Source organism: Chlorocebus sabaeus, chromosome 22 (assembly GCF_047675955.1).
Source record: "Chlorocebus sabaeus isolate Y175 chromosome 22, mChlSab1.0.hap1, whole genome shotgun sequence".
NCBI classification, from domain to species: domain Eukaryota; kingdom Metazoa; phylum Chordata; class Mammalia; order Primates; family Cercopithecidae; genus Chlorocebus; species Chlorocebus sabaeus.
In genome coordinates, this window is record NC_132925.1 from 53,237,913 (window position 1) to 53,259,593 (window position 21,681).

At 44.7% G+C, this 21,681-nt stretch overlaps 2 protein-coding genes across 5 annotated transcripts in view; both read right to left on the reverse strand.

Annotated features, from left to right (window-relative positions):
• Window positions 1–5,403, reverse strand: part of ATG7 (autophagy related 7) — a 269,659-nt gene extending 264,256 nt beyond the window's left edge. For 3 of the 4 annotated variants that reach the window (XM_073009844.1, XM_007985239.3, XM_073009843.1), the window contains exon 1: window positions 5,294–5,403. The gene's annotated coding sequence lies outside the window, so the exon portion shown is untranslated. The remainder of the gene's footprint in view (window positions 1–5,293) is intronic. The other variant, XM_007985240.3, reaches the window with a different exon arrangement.
• Window positions 5,404–11,185: 5,782 nt separating this feature from the next.
• HRH1 (histamine receptor H1) lies at window positions 11,186–21,681 on the reverse strand. The gene is given in 3 exon segments (XM_007985244.3): window positions 11,186–14,034; window positions 14,036–14,448; window positions 21,474–21,681. Coding segments are annotated over 2 exon segments (1,470 nt in total). The 5' UTR covers window positions 14,420–14,448; window positions 21,474–21,681; the 3' UTR covers window positions 11,186–12,948.

A 21,681-nucleotide genomic window follows, 5' to 3' on the forward strand; every position in this document is an offset into this window, starting at 1 on the left:
GGTTCCCCCAATAGAGTTCTATATGGCAGCAAGCAGAGGCACATGGGGCAGAGTAGATGGACCATGCCATAAAAGCAGGCAAAGGCCATATCATGAAAAGCCTTATGTGAAAAGCTATGCATTTGTATTTCTGCATAGATCTCTATCGTAGTAAAGGCAATCCATAGCAGTGAGGACTGGACTCCTGAGGCAGGGCAACCAGCTAGGAGGCTGTGCAGAAAGACAGGTGGGAAGGGAGGGGGGCCTGAACTGAGGGAGCAAGGGAGGAAATGGAGGAGATGTGTGTCAGGAGAGCAACAAAGTCAAATCTATAGAACTCTGATGAATGCCTGGGCTTGGAAGATGGAAAGGAGGGATAGTACCAGAGGAAGAGTCTGAGATGACTCTCAGGGTTCTGTTTTGGATGACTAAATGGAAGGAGGGGAATTGGCAAGATTTAAGAACAGAGAAAGAACGGCAGGTTCAAAGGGAAGATGAGGAGCTTAGTTTTAGACTTGTTTGAGTTTGAGGGTAGCACTCAGGAGAGATCTGGGCTCATGATACAGAACAGGGGTCATGAGCATATAAACAAGTTTGAAGCTGGGGTTGAGAAGAATATAGTAGAGGGCAGAGTCTTGGCAAAAAATGGCATGTGAGGGACAAAGGGGAAGAAAAGAGCCCACAATGGAAATTGAGGGACAAATGGCCAGAGAGATAATACAAAGTAGGACTAGGTTTCCTAAGTGAGGGGCAAGGTCAGCAATGTCAGATGTGCCAAGAAAAATAAGGAAGGAAAAGTGGTCAGGTATTCTGGCTATGTCGAGGTCTGATGACTTTGGGGAGTGGTGGGACAAGAGCAGGATTGTAGCCATGACTTAGGGAAGTAGAGGTAGCAACTCTAGATAACTCTTCAAAGAAAGATGGCTGGGTAAAAGAGGCGTGACAGGGTGCAGCATAGGTTAATCGGAGGGTTTTTGTTTTTTCCAAAACGAGAGTAAACAGAGAATATTTAAATGAGAAGGGTTGATGAAACAGGAAAGAAAATGAACAAATGATGGAACCCAGTCCTTGAGGCAAAGGAGGAGATAGGATCTCAAGCACAAATAGAGGACTTAGTCTTAAACACTATTTCTTTCACAGAATTAAAGGCAAAAGGATAGGGTCAGCTAAAGATCAGCTGGCAAAGGATAGAAGAGGAAGTTGAGATGCCTTAATTGATGGCTGCAACTTAGTGGAGCAAAAGTCAAGGTAGGAGGTTGAGGAGAGGAATGAATATGTGGAAGACATAAAGGGAAACACGCAAGTGACCTGCCTGAGGATATGGGGAGGGCTGAGCCATGCTGAGGGCCTATTTGGTGGCACACTAGTGTAATAGTGTCAAAAGCACAATGTGTCTACTATAGAGCTGGCAGGGCTTTAGGTTACCACAAGAAAAGTGCAGTCTTGCTCTGCATGGTTAGAGTCCTCAAGGAAAGAGAACTCCCTTTCTGTACCACACACTCAAACAGAGGCTGACAAACCGGAGCAAGTTCAAGGATGGTAACTGGGATGAAGGTGTAAGGAAATCCCAAAAGTGATCATTCTGAAGCTGGTCTGAGACAGAGTGAATAGGCTGTTCCTTAGTCTGCCAAGATCATGGAAATACATATTGATTACCAATTAACAGAGCAGCACCTCCAGTATTTATTCTCCCTTGATTATACAATCAGGCCTTAATCACACTGGAGAAGGGTGGGGAGATCAGGAGACAGAAAGAGGAGAGGAAGCAGTGGCGCATGCCTGTAATCCCAGCACTTTGGGAGGCCAAGGCGGGCGGATCACGAGGTCAGGAGATCGAGACCACCTGGCTAACAGTGAAACCCCGTCTCTACTAAAAAAATACAAAAAGTTAGCCAGGCGTGGCGGCGGGTAGTCCCAGCTACTCAGGAGGCTGAGGCAGGAGAATGGTGTGAACCTGGGAGGCGGAGCTTGCAGTGAGCCCAGATCGCGCCACTGCACTCCAGCCTGGGCAACAGAGTGAGATTCCATCTCAAAAAAAAAAAAAAGGAGAGGAAGACATTGAACTCTCATTGAAGAAATGAACTTCATTTCCATGGGTAGAAGTGGACGACAGAGGCAAACTGACTTCCAAATAAAATCAAGAGGTCAGGGCTAATCAATCAGAGACACTAGTCAAATAATTTTGTTACTGCTCAATTCCACACAGCAAATTCATTTCTGCCCTCCCGCCACCAAGATACTGATTCTTGTCTCCTTCCTCTGTTTCATCCCATCAGTTACCAAAGTCTAGCAAATTCCACCTCCTTAATCTCTCAACTCCTCCCACCTATCTCCATCTCCACTGTCACTGCCTTCATCCAGATCTTCATCCTGATATCTGGATCACCGCAACTGTACCCAACTGGTCCCCTGCTTGTCGTCTTCTGTCCAGTGTAACCACCACATTGCTGCCTGGGTAATTTAAAACACGAGAGGATGTCCCACCTGTTTTAAAATCTTCAGTGTCCTGCTCTCCACCCCCGCCCCCACATTTTAGAGTCCAAACTTCTAGGCCTGGCAATATTAATGACTACTGTTTATTATTTATCATCTATCAGTGCCAAGTGAGTAACATATCACCTCATTCAGTTTCTATTTCCCCTTCATAGAGATGAGGAAACTGAAGCTTAGAAAGGAAGTGACTTGCCCAGGGTCACAAAACTCGTTCAGTGGTAATGCGAATATTGGCACACAGCTATCTTGGATCCCAAAGTCTATGTGCTCTTAACATGCTACTGTCCACAGGGTCCTTCATGATGTGGCCAGTGCTTACCTTTCCAGTCACCTCTCATCCTACACCTCCACACTGGCACTCTGGTGAACCACAAGCAGGCCATGCATTCTCACCTCTAGCCCTTTGCTCATACCACTTCGAACCACTCTTCACCTGTAAAATCTTGTTCATCCTTTAGGTCTTGGCTAAAGCAGCACCTCCTCACTGAAACCTTTTTTGATGAGTCAGCCTGACTTATGAGTACCCTAAGTTATCCTCTACCAAACCTCTGCAATAGCTCCATGCCATACCGTTGCTATCTCCTTGACTTAAAAAAAGGTAAACTCTTTGGGGACAGGGATGTGTATCTTACTCATTTTTGTATTCCCAGCTTGCAGTGCAGTGCCAGACACACAGCTGAAGCTCAATAAATGTTTATTCTCTATAATGAGATGCTGGCTGGGAACAGAAAAGGGAACCTATGGTTGAATAATGGAAAGTCCAGTACTCAGCTCTTAAAGGATTTCAAAATCATGTCACATGAGGGCAGGAAGGAGCTGGCCAAGATAAACGGAAGGGGAAGGGGAGATGTTCTAAGCAGCAGAAGCAAAGGGCTATAGGTGAGACACACCTGCAAGCAGCTTAACAAGACTGGAGCAGCATTGGGGGATGGGAGAGCAGTTCAGCAACATGAGCCATTCCAAGACTGACCTTTTTTTAATTCAAGTGTTAGGTCATTTCCTCAGGGAAACTATCCCTGACCAGCTAGCTTTTATGCTTCCCCCAATTACTCTCCATCCCATGACCTTGTTTCTTTTTGTAGTACGTTTCAGAATCTGAAACACCTACCAACCCTCATTGACAATGCCGCCACCGCTGGCACCACCACTATTATTAGAAGGTGCCATGAAACAGGGTTCTTTTTCATCTTATTTTACTGATAGATCACCAGTGCCCACAATAATGCCAGGCAATAACAGGCAAATACGTGTTTCATTCATTCATCCAACAAATATGTATTGAGCATATATAAAATGCTAGGCATTGCTCTATATGCTGGGGATATAACAAAACACGACAAAATTTGCTGTCATCGTTAAGTTTACTATCAGCAAATACGTTAAATATGCTTAGCCTAGAGAAGAAAAAGTGAGAGGCCGGGCGCGGTGGCTCAAGCCTGTAATCCCAGCACTTTGGGAGGCCGAGACGGGTGGATCACGAGGTCAGGAGATCGAGACCATCCTGGCTAACCCGGTGAAACCCCGTCTCTACTAAAAAATACAAAAAACTAGCCGGGCGAGGTGGCGGGCGCCTGTAGTCCCAGCTACTCGGGAGGCTGAGGCAGGAGAATGGCGTAAACCCGGGAGGCGGAGCTTGCAGTGAGCTGAGATCCGGCCACTGCACTCCAGCCTGGGCGACAGAGCGAGACTCCGTCTCAAAAAAAAAAAAAAAAAAGAAGAAGAAAAAGTGAGAGGAAGACGACAAACTAGCAGCTTTCAATGATGTACAGGGCAATTAAATGCAGGGATGATTCCAAGAGCCTAAAGAAGGAACAGTGAGCTAAGACTACTGAGTAGCTGCTTTCAGCTCAACCTAAGACTCAGAACTGGGGAAGGACCAAACAGGTGCAACCAGAAGTAGAAAGCTTTCTGTCACTGAAGATATCTGGCCAGTGGGCAGAGGTGTCAGAGAAAAAAATCTAAGTAGACAATGAAAAAGGGAGCCTGGGATCCACAGGTCCCAAACTGGCAGCCACAGATATGACTGGTTACAGCTGAACAGCGTTTTGTAAAAATTGAGTTGCCAATGTTTTTAAAAAACAGAATTACTTGCCAATTTTTAAAAAATGGCATCAGTCGCCAGTGTTTAAAAATCAGGAAATTGCACGCACGTGCACACACACACAGTTTGGCTTTTACTTCTCCAACATCATGCACGTTAGTACTGTACTTATAAAATTCATTTCGGTAAAATTAAAAGTTTGACTCTATTTCTGACAAATGTTCTAACACCTGCATTTACCTTACTGGATTGATTCTTATTGTGCATTATTTTCTAACCCCGTAACCAAGGAATCGAGAATCTTCTTTCTCAGAAAGTAAACTTATTTAACCTCCTCACTTAACAAATGACGGAGTATCATTCCCATTTTACAGATGAGGAAAAAGCAGCTTAAAAGAGGAAGGAACGTGCCAGAGACAGTAAAGCCAGACACAGCCAGGCTAGGAATCCAAATGTCCTATCTCCCGTGGTCCAACACTGAAGATTCTGAGCATTGCCTACCAAGAAGACAGGAGGGGCTGACTTAGGAAATTAGCACGAGCTTCCTAGTCAGAAGACCCCGGACTGAACCAGTCTGAGGGGACGCGGCTACAGACGAAGGGCGCCAGCCGTAATCAGTGAGTCCCTGGAGGAGGAAGGACCACCCAGAAGCTGGCAGAGGAAGACCCTGAGACCTGCTGTGACCCTCGCCCTCCCTGGAGAGCTCGCCCCTTGACTCCAGGCTTCCAAAACCGGCCCAGCAAGACCCCACTACACCCTCGCTCGCCGCTGCTCACTTACCGCCGCTCAACTTCCGGCAACCACAGCTTTCTCTGCGGCGCGCGCCCCGATGACGCAACGCGGCCCTGCCCGCGCCTGCCACCAGGAAGCGGCGCGCGTGCGCAGAGGAGCAGAGGCAAGCCAGAGAAATGCGCCCCTAGCACCGGGCTAAGTGGGAGGAACTTGAGCCGTGGGGAGGGCGGGGCATCAGGGGGAGACGATGGAGAGTGTCTCCCTCACCAGGTGTCGGAACGTCTACATTCCCTTCGGGCTTTTAAGAAAGTGCCCCACGTTCTCTCTTTTGATTTCAGAGAATAACAGCAATGATCACCATGGCCATTCTCCAGGAGAGGCGGCATCAAACGCAACACAGGGGCCATGAGGGTGGCAGGTGTGGAGAGCCAGGAGATGAGAATTTTAGTAGGAAAAGGCCGGTGAACGTCGACAGTGACCAACTTGCCTTTTCTAAACCAGCCATCATTTTCATAGCTCCTCGCTGTAAGTGAGATGAAGTTATTCCCTCTCAATACTTGTTGGTTAGATACTATGCGCGTGCGAAGCCCTGGACAGGTGTTGAAGATACAGCAGTGATTATGACAAGTTTCTCTATCTGGCCTGTAAGGCCTTTCACAAGTTAACTTTGATATACCACTCTAGACTCATAATCAAGAACGATGACTGCTGTTAATTTACTGGCCACCATATGTTCAGGGTTTTACATCTCTAATCCTCACAAGAGTCCTGAAAGATATCGCCAAGTACATATGAAAGAATAGAATCTAAGAAAAGTTAGGTGGCTTGCTGAAAGTTAAAGGGCTTTTGGGCCAGGAACATAATCTGAAGTCTGTTTGATTCTGGCAAATAAGAAAACAAATCCAGACTAATAAGGATACTTATTAGAAAGGATTACTGCAAGAAATGGGAGAGGTAGGAGAGAAGGAACTGTGCAATAGCAGAGGGAGACTATTGCAATAGAGAGATCACTCTGACCAAAAAATCTGCAGATGTTTCAATAGTTAGGAAAAAAGAGGGTTCCCCCACCCCCAACACTCCCCAAAGGCAGGTAAACAATGCTAGAAACAACCGAATATGGAAAGTGGGATGAAGAGGTGGCTTGATCAGATATTAGATCAGAGAATGTTTTATCTTGAGACCAACCTATTCTCAGGAGGGGTTGTATGCTAGCTCAAGCTGAGAGTGGGTTAAAGTAAGGAGCCTGGGGAAAGAAAAGAAGCTTAACCCAAGTTTGGTTCATAAGCATTTTTTCCATCTGGTCAATGGAGACAAGCAGCTCTGTAATCATTTATGAGGCAAAGAATGGGAATTCAGAAGGACTGTGTTTGGCCTTGCCACAGTAAACAAGGGAGGCAACCATGAGTCATTTAAGTGACATGAGAATGGGTATTTCTTTGTAGTGAACACTTTGTGAAGCACAAAAAGGTTAACAAAGATTTCTTTTTTTCTTTTTTTTTTTTTTTTTTTTTTTGTGACAGGGTCTCCCTCTGTCACCCAGGATGGAGTACAGTGGAGTGATCATAGCTCACTGCAGACTCAACCTCCTGAGCTCAAGGGATCCTCCCACCTCAGCCTCCTGAGTAGCTGGGACTACAGGTGCATGCCATCATGCCAGGCTAATTTTTTCATTTTTTGTAGAGACTGGGTCTTGCTATGTTGCCAAGGCTGGTCTTGAACTCCTGGACTCAAGTTATCCTCCCACCTCCACCTCCCAAAGTGCTGGGATCACAAGTGTGAGCCACCTTGCCCAGCAAGAAGGATTTCTTTTTTCTTTTCTTTCTTTCTTTTTTTTTTTTTTTTTTTGAGATGGAGTTTCGCTCTTGTTGCCCAAACTGGAGTGCAATGGTGCAATCTTGGCTCCCTGCAACCAAACAGTAGGGACGTCACCTCCTATATGAAGGCATACCTCATACGCACCACCTCTAGGCTTTACTCTATTGAGCATATATGAGCCTAAGTTAAAGTTAGTTCTTTATAAGTTTGACTCCACTGCTGGGTTTTGTGATTTTATAGTGAACACCTTTTAGAGCTTCTGCCCAACTCACAGTAATCCTTGCTTCTCTGGGAACTGCTGATTCTCCAGCTATGTTTGTACCACCTGTGCCATCCCAGCCTCCACCCCCTCCAGAGTTGACTAGAGTAAAGCGGACACAGGACGATTCTTTATCCTGAGTTTGGGACTTTTGAACTGATGTTCACAGAGTGGGAATAGGATTAGTTTATGTAGATCATTGGCAGTATCCTAGAGAGGGAGTTTCCTTGAATTCTTAGCTTGAGATTCCTATGGCTGACTTGACTCAAGCCCTCCTCAAAGCAAAGTCATCCAAAGCATCACTAGATTCCACAAAGCATGCCATGCTATGTGGCTTGAACATTTGTCCCCTCCAAAACTCATGTTAAAATTTAATTGCCATTGTGATCATATTGGGAGGTGGGATCTTTAAGAGGTGTTTAGGTCATGGGTTTCCACCCTCATGAATGCACCAATGCGGTTATCATGGGAATGAGTTCTTTATTACAGGAGCGGGATTGCTTCTTTTTGCTCTCTCTTGCTCTCTCTTTGCTCTTTCATCATGTCATGATGCATCAGGAAGGTCCTTACCAGATGCCAGCACCTTGATATTACACTTCCCAGCCTCCAGAATTGTGAGCCAATAAATTTCTGTTCATTATAAATTACCCAGTCTGTGATATTCTGTTATGGGAGCACAAAACAGACTAAGACACTCTAGTAACTATTCACAAAGTTGATTTCTGTCACTTGCAAACCTGAAGTAGCTCCACAGGGTTGAAATCATGTCTTTCTGTCTCAGGTCAGACATTGTCTCCTAACGGCCTAAGAAGTGCTGGAAAAATATTTGTTAATTAACAGATAAGGTCTGGGAATCCAAAATAGATATGGGGACCAGACCTAATGATTGCTCAGATGACAAATGAGGCTTCCTTGTTAGCAGGAAGATAGAGTGAGGCTAAGGAAGAAGACCTGCCTCTACTGCCTGGAATGGGGTAGGCAGACCACTGGGGCTCCAAGACTATGGAGCATTAAGAAGGATGCAGACCCAGGAGCCTTAAAAAGGCAGAGAATGTTCTCAGACACAGCAGGGTCACGAGGCCCTGTGACACTTATTCACGGCTACAGTGATTCAGGTCAATCCACCTTCATCATTTGTCTTGCATCTCAGTTGAGGAGAGTACATGCTCCCCACAATGAGAACTATATGTCACATCAAGCTAGGCTTTGAAAGCCTGACAAATTGTGGAATGATAGATATTGGCAAATAAGATCTTTAACAGCATGTTTATTTTATTTTATTTTATTTTATTTTATTTTATTTTATTTTATTTTATTCAGAGTCTCTCTTTGTCACCCAGGCTGGAGTGCAGTGGCCCAATCTTGGCTCACTGCAGCCTCGACTTTCTGGGCTCAAGTGATCCTCCTGCCTCAGCCCCCCGAGTAGTTGGGACTGCAGGTTTGCATCACAGGACCTGGCTAATTTTTGTATTTTTAGTAGAGACAGGGTTTCACCATGGTGCCCAGGCTTGTCTCGAACTCCTGGACTCCAGCCATCTGCCTGCATCAGCCTCCCAGTGTGCTGGGATTACAGGCATGAGCCACCATCCCTGGCCAATAGCATGTCTCTATGGCACTTACGGTGCATAAACAGCCAGGAGCATCCCAGCATCTTTTTCATGCTGAGTTAAGACTATTAAATCCACCTCCTGGAAGTCCATGCAGTGCCCATCTTCAAAAGAGGTCAGAAATTGTCCACAAGTCAAGTAGCCAAATGACAAATTTATTAAATGGACAATTTGCAAGCTCATAGATTTTCTGAATGAACACTTTGCTAACATTACCAATGTATAAGGTTTATAGCAATTTCTATTGAAGGGAAGGGCTTCACAAGCTTTTAAAGATTGATGTGATACTGTGATTGACAGGTTTACATTTTATTTTCAGAGGAGCATTTTAAGGAATTTTCTATTTATCAAAATATAAGGGTGGTTTATTCTGCCTTTGAATATATTTAACATATGAATACATTAATGAAGAATATGTTCCTGAATGTGGATTTTTCTTGATTGTATTAATATTATGCCATTGTTTACTTTCTTTTCATTCCCTTTCTCTGCTTCTCTTCTATCTCCTCATGTCTCAGTTTCTCCCTCTGCCTCCTCCTCATATCTTCATCTCTCTGTCTTTTTTTTCCCCCGCTTAGAAACAGATTCTCGCTCTGTTGCCCAGGCTGAAATGCAGTGGTGTGATCATAGCTCACTGCAGCCTCCAACTGCCGGGCTCAAGTGATCCTCCCACCTCAGCCTCCCAAAGGGTTGAGATTACCAGCATAGGCCACCATGCCCAGCTCCTCTCTACCTTAGTCTCCTCCTACAATCACTCCCCATCTCTGCCTTTCAGTATCCTTGTCTCCTGCACATCCCTTGCCCTCTCTCTCATTTTCACTGTCCCCCACCTTTTCCCCTTAGTCCTTCCTCTCTGATGCCCTGTCTCACACCCCCATTTCCTCCTATTTTTCCCCTGTCACCCGCAGTCTCTTTATTCCTCCTTTCCTGTCTCTCCCTGCAGTAGCAGCAAGCTGGAGGCAAAGACAAATTGAACATTCTTCAATGTGCCGCCATGAAAAAAAAACAAAATCACTTACTGCAACTTCACCACCATTGTAGGAAAACGTGATTAGAAACCTCATCCAATATGAATTGTATTAAATTTTGTGAATAGTTACAAAGAAGTCAATGTTTGGTAAATTGGTAAATTGGGCAATTGGTCATTTGAAGAACTGGCTTGAAGTTAATCAGCCTTAAGCCCATGAAAAGAATCCTGAAGGAGTTTCTGGGTCTGCAAGGTTCTTTCTTAATGATCAAGGTCCCTATAACAGCCTTCTCTTGGGAGGTGCTTATTTTAGTATTTAGGGCAGAAGGCCTGACTTCATCTGGATTTTGTGCAAGCCATCAGCCACTGATGGGATGGGGCTTTCTTAGTGGGCTGGGGCTGACATTTCTGTATCATAGTCTGTTGTCTTTTATACATTCAAAAATTAATTTCCATCGTTCAGACAGGAGTAGGAAGAGCAGACTGATAAAGTAGAAAGGAAGCACATTCCAAAATCAGACCTTGGAGTAGTTCTTCAATCTCTCTGGGCCTCAGTTTGCCTATTTGTAAAGATGGAAATCTCCCTCATGAAGTTGTTGTAAAGGCAACATTACATAACGGCAACAATACTATTAGATAACATTAGATAAAACACAAAGCCTGGCACATGGTATGTGTTCAGCATGTTTTAAAAATGCATAGGAGTGCCCTCTGTATACCAGACACTATGCAAGCACTAGAGACACTGTATACAATAATGCATAGACCTTTTTCCTTAGACTCTGATAATTTATATTTATTGACCATTTATTATTCTTGTCAGACTCAAATCCAGGTCTCTTTGACTCAGAGGCAGAGTTCACAATCGGTTCTCTCCACTAGTTGCCTCGATTGTTCATGATAAAGAATGGACACTTAGCTACTTGTCCATGTAGAGTGCTCTTTTGGAGTGTTCTTTGGTCCTGAGGGACCCTGAGGAGCAGCTCTGTCATAGGGAGGTCTTCTGAACAATGGTTTCTGACCTGGAAACAGACCAGCTGCAGCTTCTGAAACTGGGATTAAAGTCTCCTAAACTCCCCTAGTTCTGAACAAGAAGTTTGGGGAGTGCAAAGCAAAGTGAGAATGAAGCTTTTTATAAAAAGTAAATCCTTTTGAAAAGACATTTACAAATGTGATCAGAAACCAAAGAGAAACCCCATATCAAACTTTGTTAACATGTGGTGGTACATTTCAATACATCTTCTTAGTCCAAGAGACTCAGAAAGGTAGAAATAAATAAATCACATACAGTATGCTTTTAAACATATTTTAGGTAGGTAAAAATATCTCATGTTAACAGATCATGCAAAGAGGAACACAAAATACAAAATATCAGCTTGCTCCATTTGCTATACATATTATGGTTTAGCATCAAGTTTTAAAACATAAATCACAAGCAGATTGCAACATAAACGCCAAGTAAAACTATATGTTCCTATGTCTTTGCCAGTTTTTGCTGAACAGGTATGGCCATGAAAGATTACAATGACTTTTTGACAAACGCAACAGAACTCACAGATAAAAATGCACTTGGATCCTTCAAAGCCTCACCTTCTGTAGGTGCACAGGAACTCCATGTCAGCTGTTCGTCTACTCAACATATCATTTTGAGCTGCCACCACTCTTGGGAATACTGTATATGTGTATGTATGCATACTTAAGAGGGCACATTGTTAAAATATTATATTATGTTTTTTTGAGACAGAGTCTTGCTCTGTTGCCCAGGCTGGAGTGCAGTGGCATGATCTTGGCTCACTGCAACCTCCACCTCCTGGGTTCAAGCGTTTCTCGTGCCTTGGCCTCCTGAGTAACTGGGGCTACAGGCATGCCCCACCATGCCCAGATAATTTTTTAGTTTTAGTATAGACAAGGTTTCGCCATATTGGCCAGACTGGTCTTGAACTCCTGGCCTCAAATGATCTGCCCACCTCAGCCTCCCAACGTGCTGGGATTATAGGCTTGAGCTACGACGCCCAGCCAAGAGGACACATTTTTGCCTTTTGGAGAAAATATGCTACAATAAGCTGGAACCACAGAGGATTTGTATTCTAACTTTCTCACATAACTAGCTATGTGACCTTGGGTACCTCTCTCACCTTGCTGTACCTCAATTTGCTCCTCTGCAAACTAGAGTTAGAACATTCCCCTCCTGTGGGGTGTTGCTGGACTTAAATGAGACAAACCTAGTGCAGCCCTCAAAAAATATGGCATTCTGCCCCCATTCCTTCTTTTAATTTTTAACGTGCAACAATTCAAAAATATTTCATTTCTCTTTCTTTTGAGGACGACTTTTGCCACCACTTTTTTAATAGCCAAAGGAAATTTGGGGTTAAAGACGATGGGTGTGCAAGCTGCATAATTTTCTATCCACTCTAAACATGTGTGAGTAAGAAATAATAAGGCAGAATTTCCAGGGTGGTTCAGACACTGGTTCTGGAGAAAGCTGTAAAAGAGGCTCAGAAGAGAAGTTTTCTGAGAAGGGGGCCCCTGTGGAACAGCTGTCATGCCTCTCAAGGTGACCCCTGGAAGGGGACAGCAACTATTTGCATGGATAAGGTCTCTGCACAGTCATACAGCTCCATTCCAGGAGGGCTCAAGAGTTCTTTTCAATTCTCCAGTGGAACCCTAGCCACATGTCCCTTCAGTTGTCAATCATTTGACTCGGAAAGCTTGAATTACAATGACAGTCTGAGGCTCCCATAGTTCCTGAGGAGCAGGAGAGCTCCATCCAGGTCTGATTCTCTTTTTTTTCTTTTTGAACCCAGTTACAAGAAACAGGTCTGATTCTCTTGCAAAGGTTCTGCTTCCTCCTCAAAGTTCAATCTCTCTGCTGATCACCACCATCTGCTGTTCTTCTATGGTGCCTAAGAACTTTCCAAACTACCAAGCCCCTAAGACTGTGGTTTGGATTCCAGAAAGCCCAGGTGCCTGCCTGGCAACACACAGGCCTTCGTCTTCTATTTCCCCTTGTTGGACATCATAAGAATCGTTTTGTTGCATCCCCTCAGAGCCTCCCTTAGGAGCGAATATGCAGAATTCTCTTGAACGTCTTCTTGAAGTTCTCATTGCACAAGGGGTAGATGAGGGGATTCAGCGTGGAGTTGATATAGCCCAGCCAGATGGTGAACATGTGCAGATGTTCATTGCAACAGCTCTTGCAGAAGGCAATGACCATGAAGAAGATGAAGTAAGGGATCCAGCAGAGGATGAAGGCTGCCATGATAAAACCCAATTGTTTGGCGGCCTTCCTTTCGCGGTTCATGTGCAACCCAGATACATACTGTCTCGAATGCGAGCGGAGCCTCTTCCAAGTAAACTTGATGTAATCCAGGCCTGTGTTAGACCCACTCCTCAATTTGCCTTTGCCTGGTGCTGTCTCTGTGATGGTATCTGAATCTGTTCGAGAGAAAGATTGGCTATCACCTAACATCTGATCCTCTGGCATCTCACTGGCCTCATGTGTGTTCAGGCCCTGCTCATCTGTCTTGAGCTGGCCATGGCTCTGGTTGACGGCTACACAGTCCCTGCTACTCCCCTCTGCCGCAGTCTGCATCTGCACAATATCAAGTGGAAAGCAGTGGAGTTTGTCCACTTCTCCATCGTCCTCTTGGCTGAAGACAACTGGGGATTTCATCTCCTTGGGGGTTTGGGATGGTGACTTCAAGACAGATCCACCACCAGCATCTTTTGGCTTCCTTTTCAGAACCTCCCAGGGAGACTCCTTCCCTGGTTTCTTGGTACCCACCTTGGGGTTCTCTGGCCTCAGCTTAATTTCTGAGAAGGAAGGGAGGGATCCATTGATGAGCTCCCGGTGCTGGCAGTGTTGTTGTACGGCCTTGTAGATCTTGGCATAGAACCAGAGCATGAGCAAGGTGGGCAGGTAGAAGTTGATGATGGCAGTCATGACCTTGAACCAGGTGACATCATAGAAATCTGTCTCACACTTGTCCTCTCGGCGCACCGAGGTCTGCTGCATGAAGTGATTCCAGCCTAGAATGGGAATAACCCACAGAAAAGAGAGAAACCAGGCCCCCAAAATGGTGGCTGAGGCTCGAGTCTTGGTACGATACTTAAGGTACCTGAGGGGCTGCTGGACAGAGCGGGTAGCGATCAATGCACAGGATGAAGACACTGAAAATGGACGCTGTGCTGGCCACGTAGTCCATGGAAAGCCAAAAGAGGCAGAAAGGACGGCCCAGTAACCACTTGGACGTGAGCAGGTAGAGGATGTTCATAGGCATGACGACAGCCCCCACGATCAGGTCCGCCACTGAGAGGCTGACGATGTACAGGTTCCCCACGGTGTGGAGCTTCCGCTCACTCCGTACAGCATACAGCACCAGCAGGTTGAGCCCCACTGTGACCAAGGAGATAGTGCTCAGGACCACCACCAGTGGCATCAGCTGGGGGCTGGCCATAGTGGTCTTGTTCCCCTCACACATCTTGTCTTCTAAGAGGCAGGAGGAATTGGGGAGGGTCATTGGCATAAGAGCAGCCACCAGTTATGGCTCACTCCCTGGGAGAAAAGATAGAAAAAGTAAGGTCAGAGACTTGGGTGATCAGTGGCCACTTAGCAGCATGATGTTCATCAGACTGGAGTTGTATGCTCTTGGGGGTAATAGACACTGCTGGTTACCTACTCAACAGCCATGTCCCCTTTTCCTTATTCATGCATTCATTCCCTCACTCAACAACTATTTATTGAATTCCTGTCACTCTTCTAGGTATTGAGGATATAGCTGTGAACAAAACAGACAAAAATGTTTGCTCTTACGGAATGTGCATTCTAGTGAGACAGTTGGGCAGAAGCAAGGTAAATAAGGAGTTTGTAGAAATCTAATTCTGCACATGTTCTGGGAATGTGGGCTGCATCCTCCTGTGTCTAAGCAGAATATGGCAATCTAGTTCCTCTTTACAGTGGCGGATAGAGGAGTGACCATGAGATACCACCATGGCCCAGGAACTGGATGAGGACGTCAAATGGCAGAGGTGGAGTTTTTAGGAACGTTCTTCCTTTCTGACAAATGAGCAAAACAAGAAAAATTGTTGTTGCTCACTTGCCTCCTTCTTCCTGACAGGATGTGAGGAAGTGATGTTTGAGGCCATGACAGTCATCTTGGGACCATCGGGAATGCCAAGAAAATGCCAGCCTAGGGCCTTACTGTCACTAAGCTGCTGAGCCAACTCTGGAATCTTCTTCTCCCAGACTTGTTATTATGGGAAATAATTAAATGGGTTTTGTTTTGCTTTGCTTTGCTTTTTTTCTTTTTGCTTACATCACTGTTGTGGGAGTTCTTACTTGCAGCTAAAACCATCCCTAACTGATACAGAGGAGGTTCTAAGGGGACACACCAGAGGCACATAAAGCATGAAATAAATCTAGCATATCTTTTTGAGGAAAGTTCTCAAGTGAAAAGGGGATTATGTTATTTGGAAAAGTATATTTGTTGTTTTACTTTTCTATTTGAAAAACAATTTTTTAAAAATTACATAAATCATGCCAAGCAATATGTAACAAGACCCTTGCTAGTCGGCTGGAAATGGTGGCTTATACCCATAATCCCAGCATTTGGGGAGTCTGAGGTGGGAGGATTGCTTGAGGGCAAGAGTTAAAGGTGGAATGATCACTTGAGGTCAAGAGTTGCAGCCTAGGCAACACAGTGGAATCCCGTCTTTACAATGAAATTTTTAAAAAATTGGCCCAGCATGATAACACACATTTATAGTCCTAGATACTCGGGAGGCTGCAGTGAGCTGTGATCACATCACTGCACTCCAGCTTGGGTGACAGGGCAAGATCCTGTATCTGAAAAACAAAAATAAAAACCTTTGCTAGTAAGGCTCTACTGAAAACGGACTGTATCCTCTGTTATTGGTGATCCCCAAGTCGGGTGGTTGGGTGTGAAATTAAGTATTAAATCTTCCGGAAGGAGTTTTTAGAATTTTTTTTTTTTTTGAGACGGAGTCTCACTCTGTCACCCAGACTGGGGTGCAATGGCACCATCTCGGCTCACTACAATCTCCAGCTCCCAGATTCAAGTGATTCTCCTGCCTCAGCCTCCCGAGTAGCTGGGATTACAGGAGTGTGCCACCACACCTGGCTATTTTTTCTGTATTTTTTTTAGAAGACATGGGGTTTCACCATGTTGATCAGGCTGGACTTGAACTCCTGACCTCAGGTGATCCACCCACCTTGGACTCCCAAAGTGCTGGGATTACAGGCATGAGGCACCACGCCCAGCCTTTTTTTCCTTTTTTTTTTTTTTTTTAAAGACAGTCTCACTCTGTCACCTAGGCTGGAGTGCAGTGGCACCATCTCAGCTCACTGCAATCTCTGCCCTCCGGGTTCAAGTGATTCTCATGCCTCAGCTTCCCGAGTAGCTGCAATTATAGGCACCCACCACTACACCCAGCAAATTTTTGTATTTTTAGTAGAGAAAGGGTTTCACCATGTTGGTCAGGCTGATCTTGAACTCCTGACCTCAGATATCCCCCCACCTTGGCCTCCCATAGTGCTGGGATTACAGGCATGAGCCACTGTGCCTGGCCAAGTTTTTAGATTTTCATATTCATCAAAAAGTGGTAAGTTTAAAGAAAACTGATAAACACTAATAAATAGTGTAAATTTATCTCAATAATTTAGCAAAAACAAATATTTTTACATTAAGACAAAGCCAGATAAGTTCTTGAGTAGAAGGCTAAATTAATTAATTAATGTATTTATTTAGAGACGGAGTCTCACTCTGTCACCCAGGCTGGAGTGCAATGGCGCGATCTCGGTTCACTGCAACCTCTGCCTCCCGGGTTCAAGCGATTTTCCTGCCTCAGCTTGCTGAGTAGCTGGGATTACACGCACCCGCCTGAATGCCCAGCTAAGTTTTGTATTTTTAGTAGAGACGGGGTTTCACCGTATCAGCCAGGTTCGTCTCGATCTCCTGACCTCATGATCCTCCCGCCTCAGCCTCCCAAAGTGCTGGGATTACAAGCGTGAGCCACCATGCCCAGCCTGTAGAAGGCTAAATTTATATAGTTTTTTAAGATAAAAATCAAAACCCCACGATATTTGATCCTTGTGGAAGGAACCTTCTGTATGTCTTTGGTGGAAAAACACCATTTTGGGCAGCACCAATTGTGCCCAAGCTCTGCCATTTACTTTCTCAGTGATCTCTTGGCCTCCATCTTCTCATGTGTCAAATGGGTGGTGTGCGGGGGGTGGGGGGGTAGACAACCTCTAAAGACTTTTCCAGGTCTCTTTCTTACAGCGGTATTTTTTGATGTCCTCCAGCTCTGAGCTGCCAATCAGAGCAATCCTCTGATTGCTGATGGCGCCTCCTCTGACTTCTTCAACAGCATCACTGTCTCCTTGGGTGACCTAAAGTCCTGCTGTATGCTCCTGTCACTCTGTGCTGTCAGCCTCGGGGGTCTCATCCTCTGACTTCCCTACTTCTCGGTCATCACCTCCTTGAGGACAACACTCAAACCCACAGCTCCAGCCCGTATTTTTCTCCATTCCCATATCTAATACCTTGCAGCTTCACCTTCTGCCCTGATCAAGTCCAAACCCCATGAAATTGTCCACAGCCACCTCTGGAAGGAAGAAAGTAGGCTGTGAAAGGAAAACAACTTGGGGCCCCAAAATCACTTAAGCTAAAGGGAAAAGTCAAACTGGGAACTGCTTTGGGCAAACCTGTCTCCCATTCTATTCAAAGTCATCCCTCTGCTCACTAAGATAAATGCATATCTTCTGATTGCCTCTTTTGGAGAGGCTAATCAGAAACTCAAAAGAATGCAACCACGTCTCTTATCTACCTAAGTCCTAGAAGCCTCCTCCCAGCTTTGAGTTGACCCGCCTTTCCCAGACCGAATGAGTGTTCATCTTACATATATTAATTGTGCCTCGTAGAATGTATAAAACCAAACTGTGCTCTGACCACCTTGGGCACATCGTCAGGACCTCCTGTTGCTGTGTCATGGGTTTGCATCCTCAACCTTGGCAAAATAAACTTTCTAAATTAACTGAGACTTGTCTCAGATTTTCAGGGTTCATAAGGCTAAGGAAGTATTGTCTCAGGGATTTTTATTTTTTACTGTTTTGCTTGGAAGGAAGCAGGAAGTAGTTCCCATAAATACTTCCCAGCTTGGCATTCTCAAGGTGGCTCTCAGCTCCCTGGCCTCCAGAGGCGTCTCCTTTCTCTCTTTTCCTCATTGTCTGGCACATAGAGGGGAGAGAAACGGTTTTTTATTTTATGTTATTTTTTACTTTTTAACTTTAATTTTAATTTGAGACAGAGTTTCGCTCTTGTTGCCCAAGCTGGAGTGCAATGGTGCGATCTCAGCTCACTGCAACCTCCTTTCAGAGATGATAAATTCCTCTTTAAAAAGCTTTAGTTCCCTGTTCTTTGTTTCTTAAGACCAACTTCCTTGTACTTCCTTGTCTCCTAGCTACCTGTTCTGTAAACAGCCTTCCTGCCTTTGCCATGCTCAGACAAGTCCAGATATGCCTTCCCAGCTAGTAATGGACAGTCCCTCTTCCTTCCCACCTAATAGACCCTATTCAATTTTAAACCTTAGCCAATCAAGTTAGCTTAGATTGTGAGGTCCAACCCCAGCCAATGGGGAAAGGATACAGAAGTGCTAGGAACTGCCTTAGGGAGTAAAAACCCCTGCCCTACCCTGCTTTGTGTGCTTTTGCGATTGTGACTGCTGCAAGCTGCACCCTTCTGCAGAAGTAAATTTGTCTTGCTGAGGAATTTTCTGCCTACGTGCTGTTTTTATTTGAGGCACCAGGCACTTGTTTCTAACAAATTTGGGGGTTCGTCTGGGATTCCCATTCTCCTCCTACGAGGGGTCTCAGATCATCTCTCGTGAGGAGACGCAGCCCGCTGCTTTGTTGAGGTGGCCTCAAGGGTAAGGGATTGAGACCCACCTGGTGTGATGAATAAACCTGGATTCCAGCAATGCGGGAAGAAAAGGCCTACAGATACCGTGGTGACCAGGTAACTCTGTGCACAGACCAAGGTAAGAAAAACCTTGGGGGCAGTGAAGTATTTCCTTGGTGGTTGGGACATCCTGGAGGTTGAAAGCAAGGGAGTAAGATGCACAATTGAGTGCAGAGCAAGTGCAGAGTCTGGATCTGATTCTGCAGTCACCTTATATGGCTTGAAGGCAGTTTGCCTGTTGTGGGGTTTATATCAACCTGCCTATGCTAAGAGGGACCTGAAAATTACCACAAGGGAAGCAGATGAAGGATGAAGCAAAAGCTGAAGAGTGTGAGAAATCTCTAGTAGGAGAAGTTGAGCCCCACAGACTCGCTAGGGTGCAAGAAATCTCTAGTAAGAGAGATTGAGCCCCAGGGATAAACACTTTCTCCAGGATGGGAAATACAGCAAGTAAGACAAAAGATAGGAAAAATCATGATCATGATAATATCCCCTCTGATAGTCCCCTAGGCCTAATGTTAGAATATTGGAAGGATAATGGAAGGACCAAACACAAGAAAAAGCAGCAAATGATAAAATACTGCTGTTTTGTTTGGACTAAAGAACCTTCCTCTCCCCCAAGCAGCTGCCACCACAGACCCTTCCCCTAAACCTAAAAAAGGAGGTTAAACCACTCTTAGATGACCCTTATGGAGTGGCAGATCAAATCAATCAGTTTTAGGACCCCAGTTATATACTTTGGATGAATTAATGTCTATCTTAGGCATCCTATTCTCAGGAGAAGAAAGGAGCATGATATGTAGGACCGCTATGACCATTTGGGAATATGAACACCCTCCTGGTCAGAATGTTCCAGTGGCTGGACATAATTCCCAGCCCAGGATCCTCAATGGGATAACAACAATATAGCCCATCGAGGAAGTATGAGACACCTTAGGGAGATGGTAATAAAAGGAATTTGAGAATCAGTGCCCCACACCCAAAATCTTACCAAGGCCTTTAATATAAAACAGGGAAAAGATAAGGGACCGATAGAATTTTTAGAAAGGCTTAAAGAGCAAATGAGAAAAATATGCTGGCCTAGAATCAGACGACCCCCTTGGACAAGGAATGTTAAAGCTCCACTTTGTTACCAATAGCTGGCCAGATATTACTAAGAAATCACAGAACAAATGTCTCAAATGTGGAAAAATAGGTCACTTTAAAAGACAATGTCCCACATGGGAAAAAGAAGAAAAATCATCCCACTTATGGCTTTTGAAGAAGACTAGGGAAGTCAGGGGCTCTATCTTTTTATACTGAGTCCCACCAAGAGCCCTTGGTAAATTTAGAAGTGGGACCTAAACCTGAGCTTATTACCTTTTTATCGAGTCAGAAGCAGCTCACTCCTCAGTTTGTTATCTTCCATCTAGTGTAACTTGTTCACAAGAAAAATTTTTTATCTCTGGGGTTAAAGGAGAAGGATTTAGAGCAAAAATCTTAAAGGAGACAAAAATGAAATGTAAAAACTGATCAGCTAGTATCAAATTTCCGTTAATTCCAGAAGCAGGGACAAATCTATTAGGAAGCGATTTAATACTAAAATTAGGCTTAGGCCTCCAAATCAATTATGGAAAATTCCTCCCCTCCTCTCCCTAATCTTGCTCACCACTGCAGACGAAGAACACATTTATCCCGAGGTATGGTCAAAAGATGGGATCAAGGAAAGTTACAGATTCCTCTGATTCATGTTAAATTTAAAACCCCTGGAGAAGTAGTAAAGCGAAAGAAATACCCTATTCCTTTAGAAGCCAGGGTAAATTCAAAACCTGTAATTGAAGGTCTTCTCCATGATGGGCTTCCTAAATCCTGTATGTCTCCCTGTAACACTCCAAAACTGCCTTTAAAGAAGGCAGACGGGTCATACTGGTTAGTGCAAGACCTTAGAGCTATTAATCAGATAGTACAGTAATTGATTTAAATTATGCCTTCTGGGCTTGTCCATTAGCAGAGGGCAGCCAGGACCTATTTGTCTTTGAGTGGGAAGACCCTCACTCCAGTTGAAAACAGCAATACCGATGGACAGTCTTACCCCAGGGGTTTACAGAGTCTCCAAATTTATTTAGTCAAACATTAGAACAAGTGCTAGAGAAACTTTCCCTGCCCTTGTGCATATGCCTCCTCCAGTACATGGATGATTTTCTAATTTCAGGAGATGATAGAAAAGAAGTAGCAGCCTTCTCAACTCATGTCTTAAATTTTCTGTGGGATGAAGGGTTAACAGTCTCAAAAAACAAACTCCAATTTGTAGACCCTGAAGTAAAATATTTAGGGCATTTAATTAGCAAAGGCAAATGGAAAATTGGGCTTGAACGGATTGAAGGAGGATTAGTCAGATACTGTCATCTATGGATAGACTCTTACGCCCTGGAAACAAAATTCTCATACAAAAAGCTCATACAAGACGAGTCAGACCCCGTCATTTGGCAATTACCAGAAACCCAACAGGTGGAAAGGTTAAAACATCTATTAGTAACTGCCCCTGTCCTAGCTTTACCCTCCTTAAGCAGCCATTCCATCTTTTTGTCAATGTAAACAAGGGCGTAGCCTTAGGAGTACTTACCCAAAAGCATGGAGGCCACCAGCAACCCGTAGGCTTCCAGTCAAAAATTCATAACCCAGTAACCCACGGATGGCCCAAATGCATTCAATCTCTGGCGGCAACTGCTTTGCTAACAGAAGAAAGTGGAAAAATAACTTTTGGCGGAAACCCCATTGTGAGCACACCTCACCAGGTCAGAACTATCCTAAATCAGAAGGCAGAAAGGTTG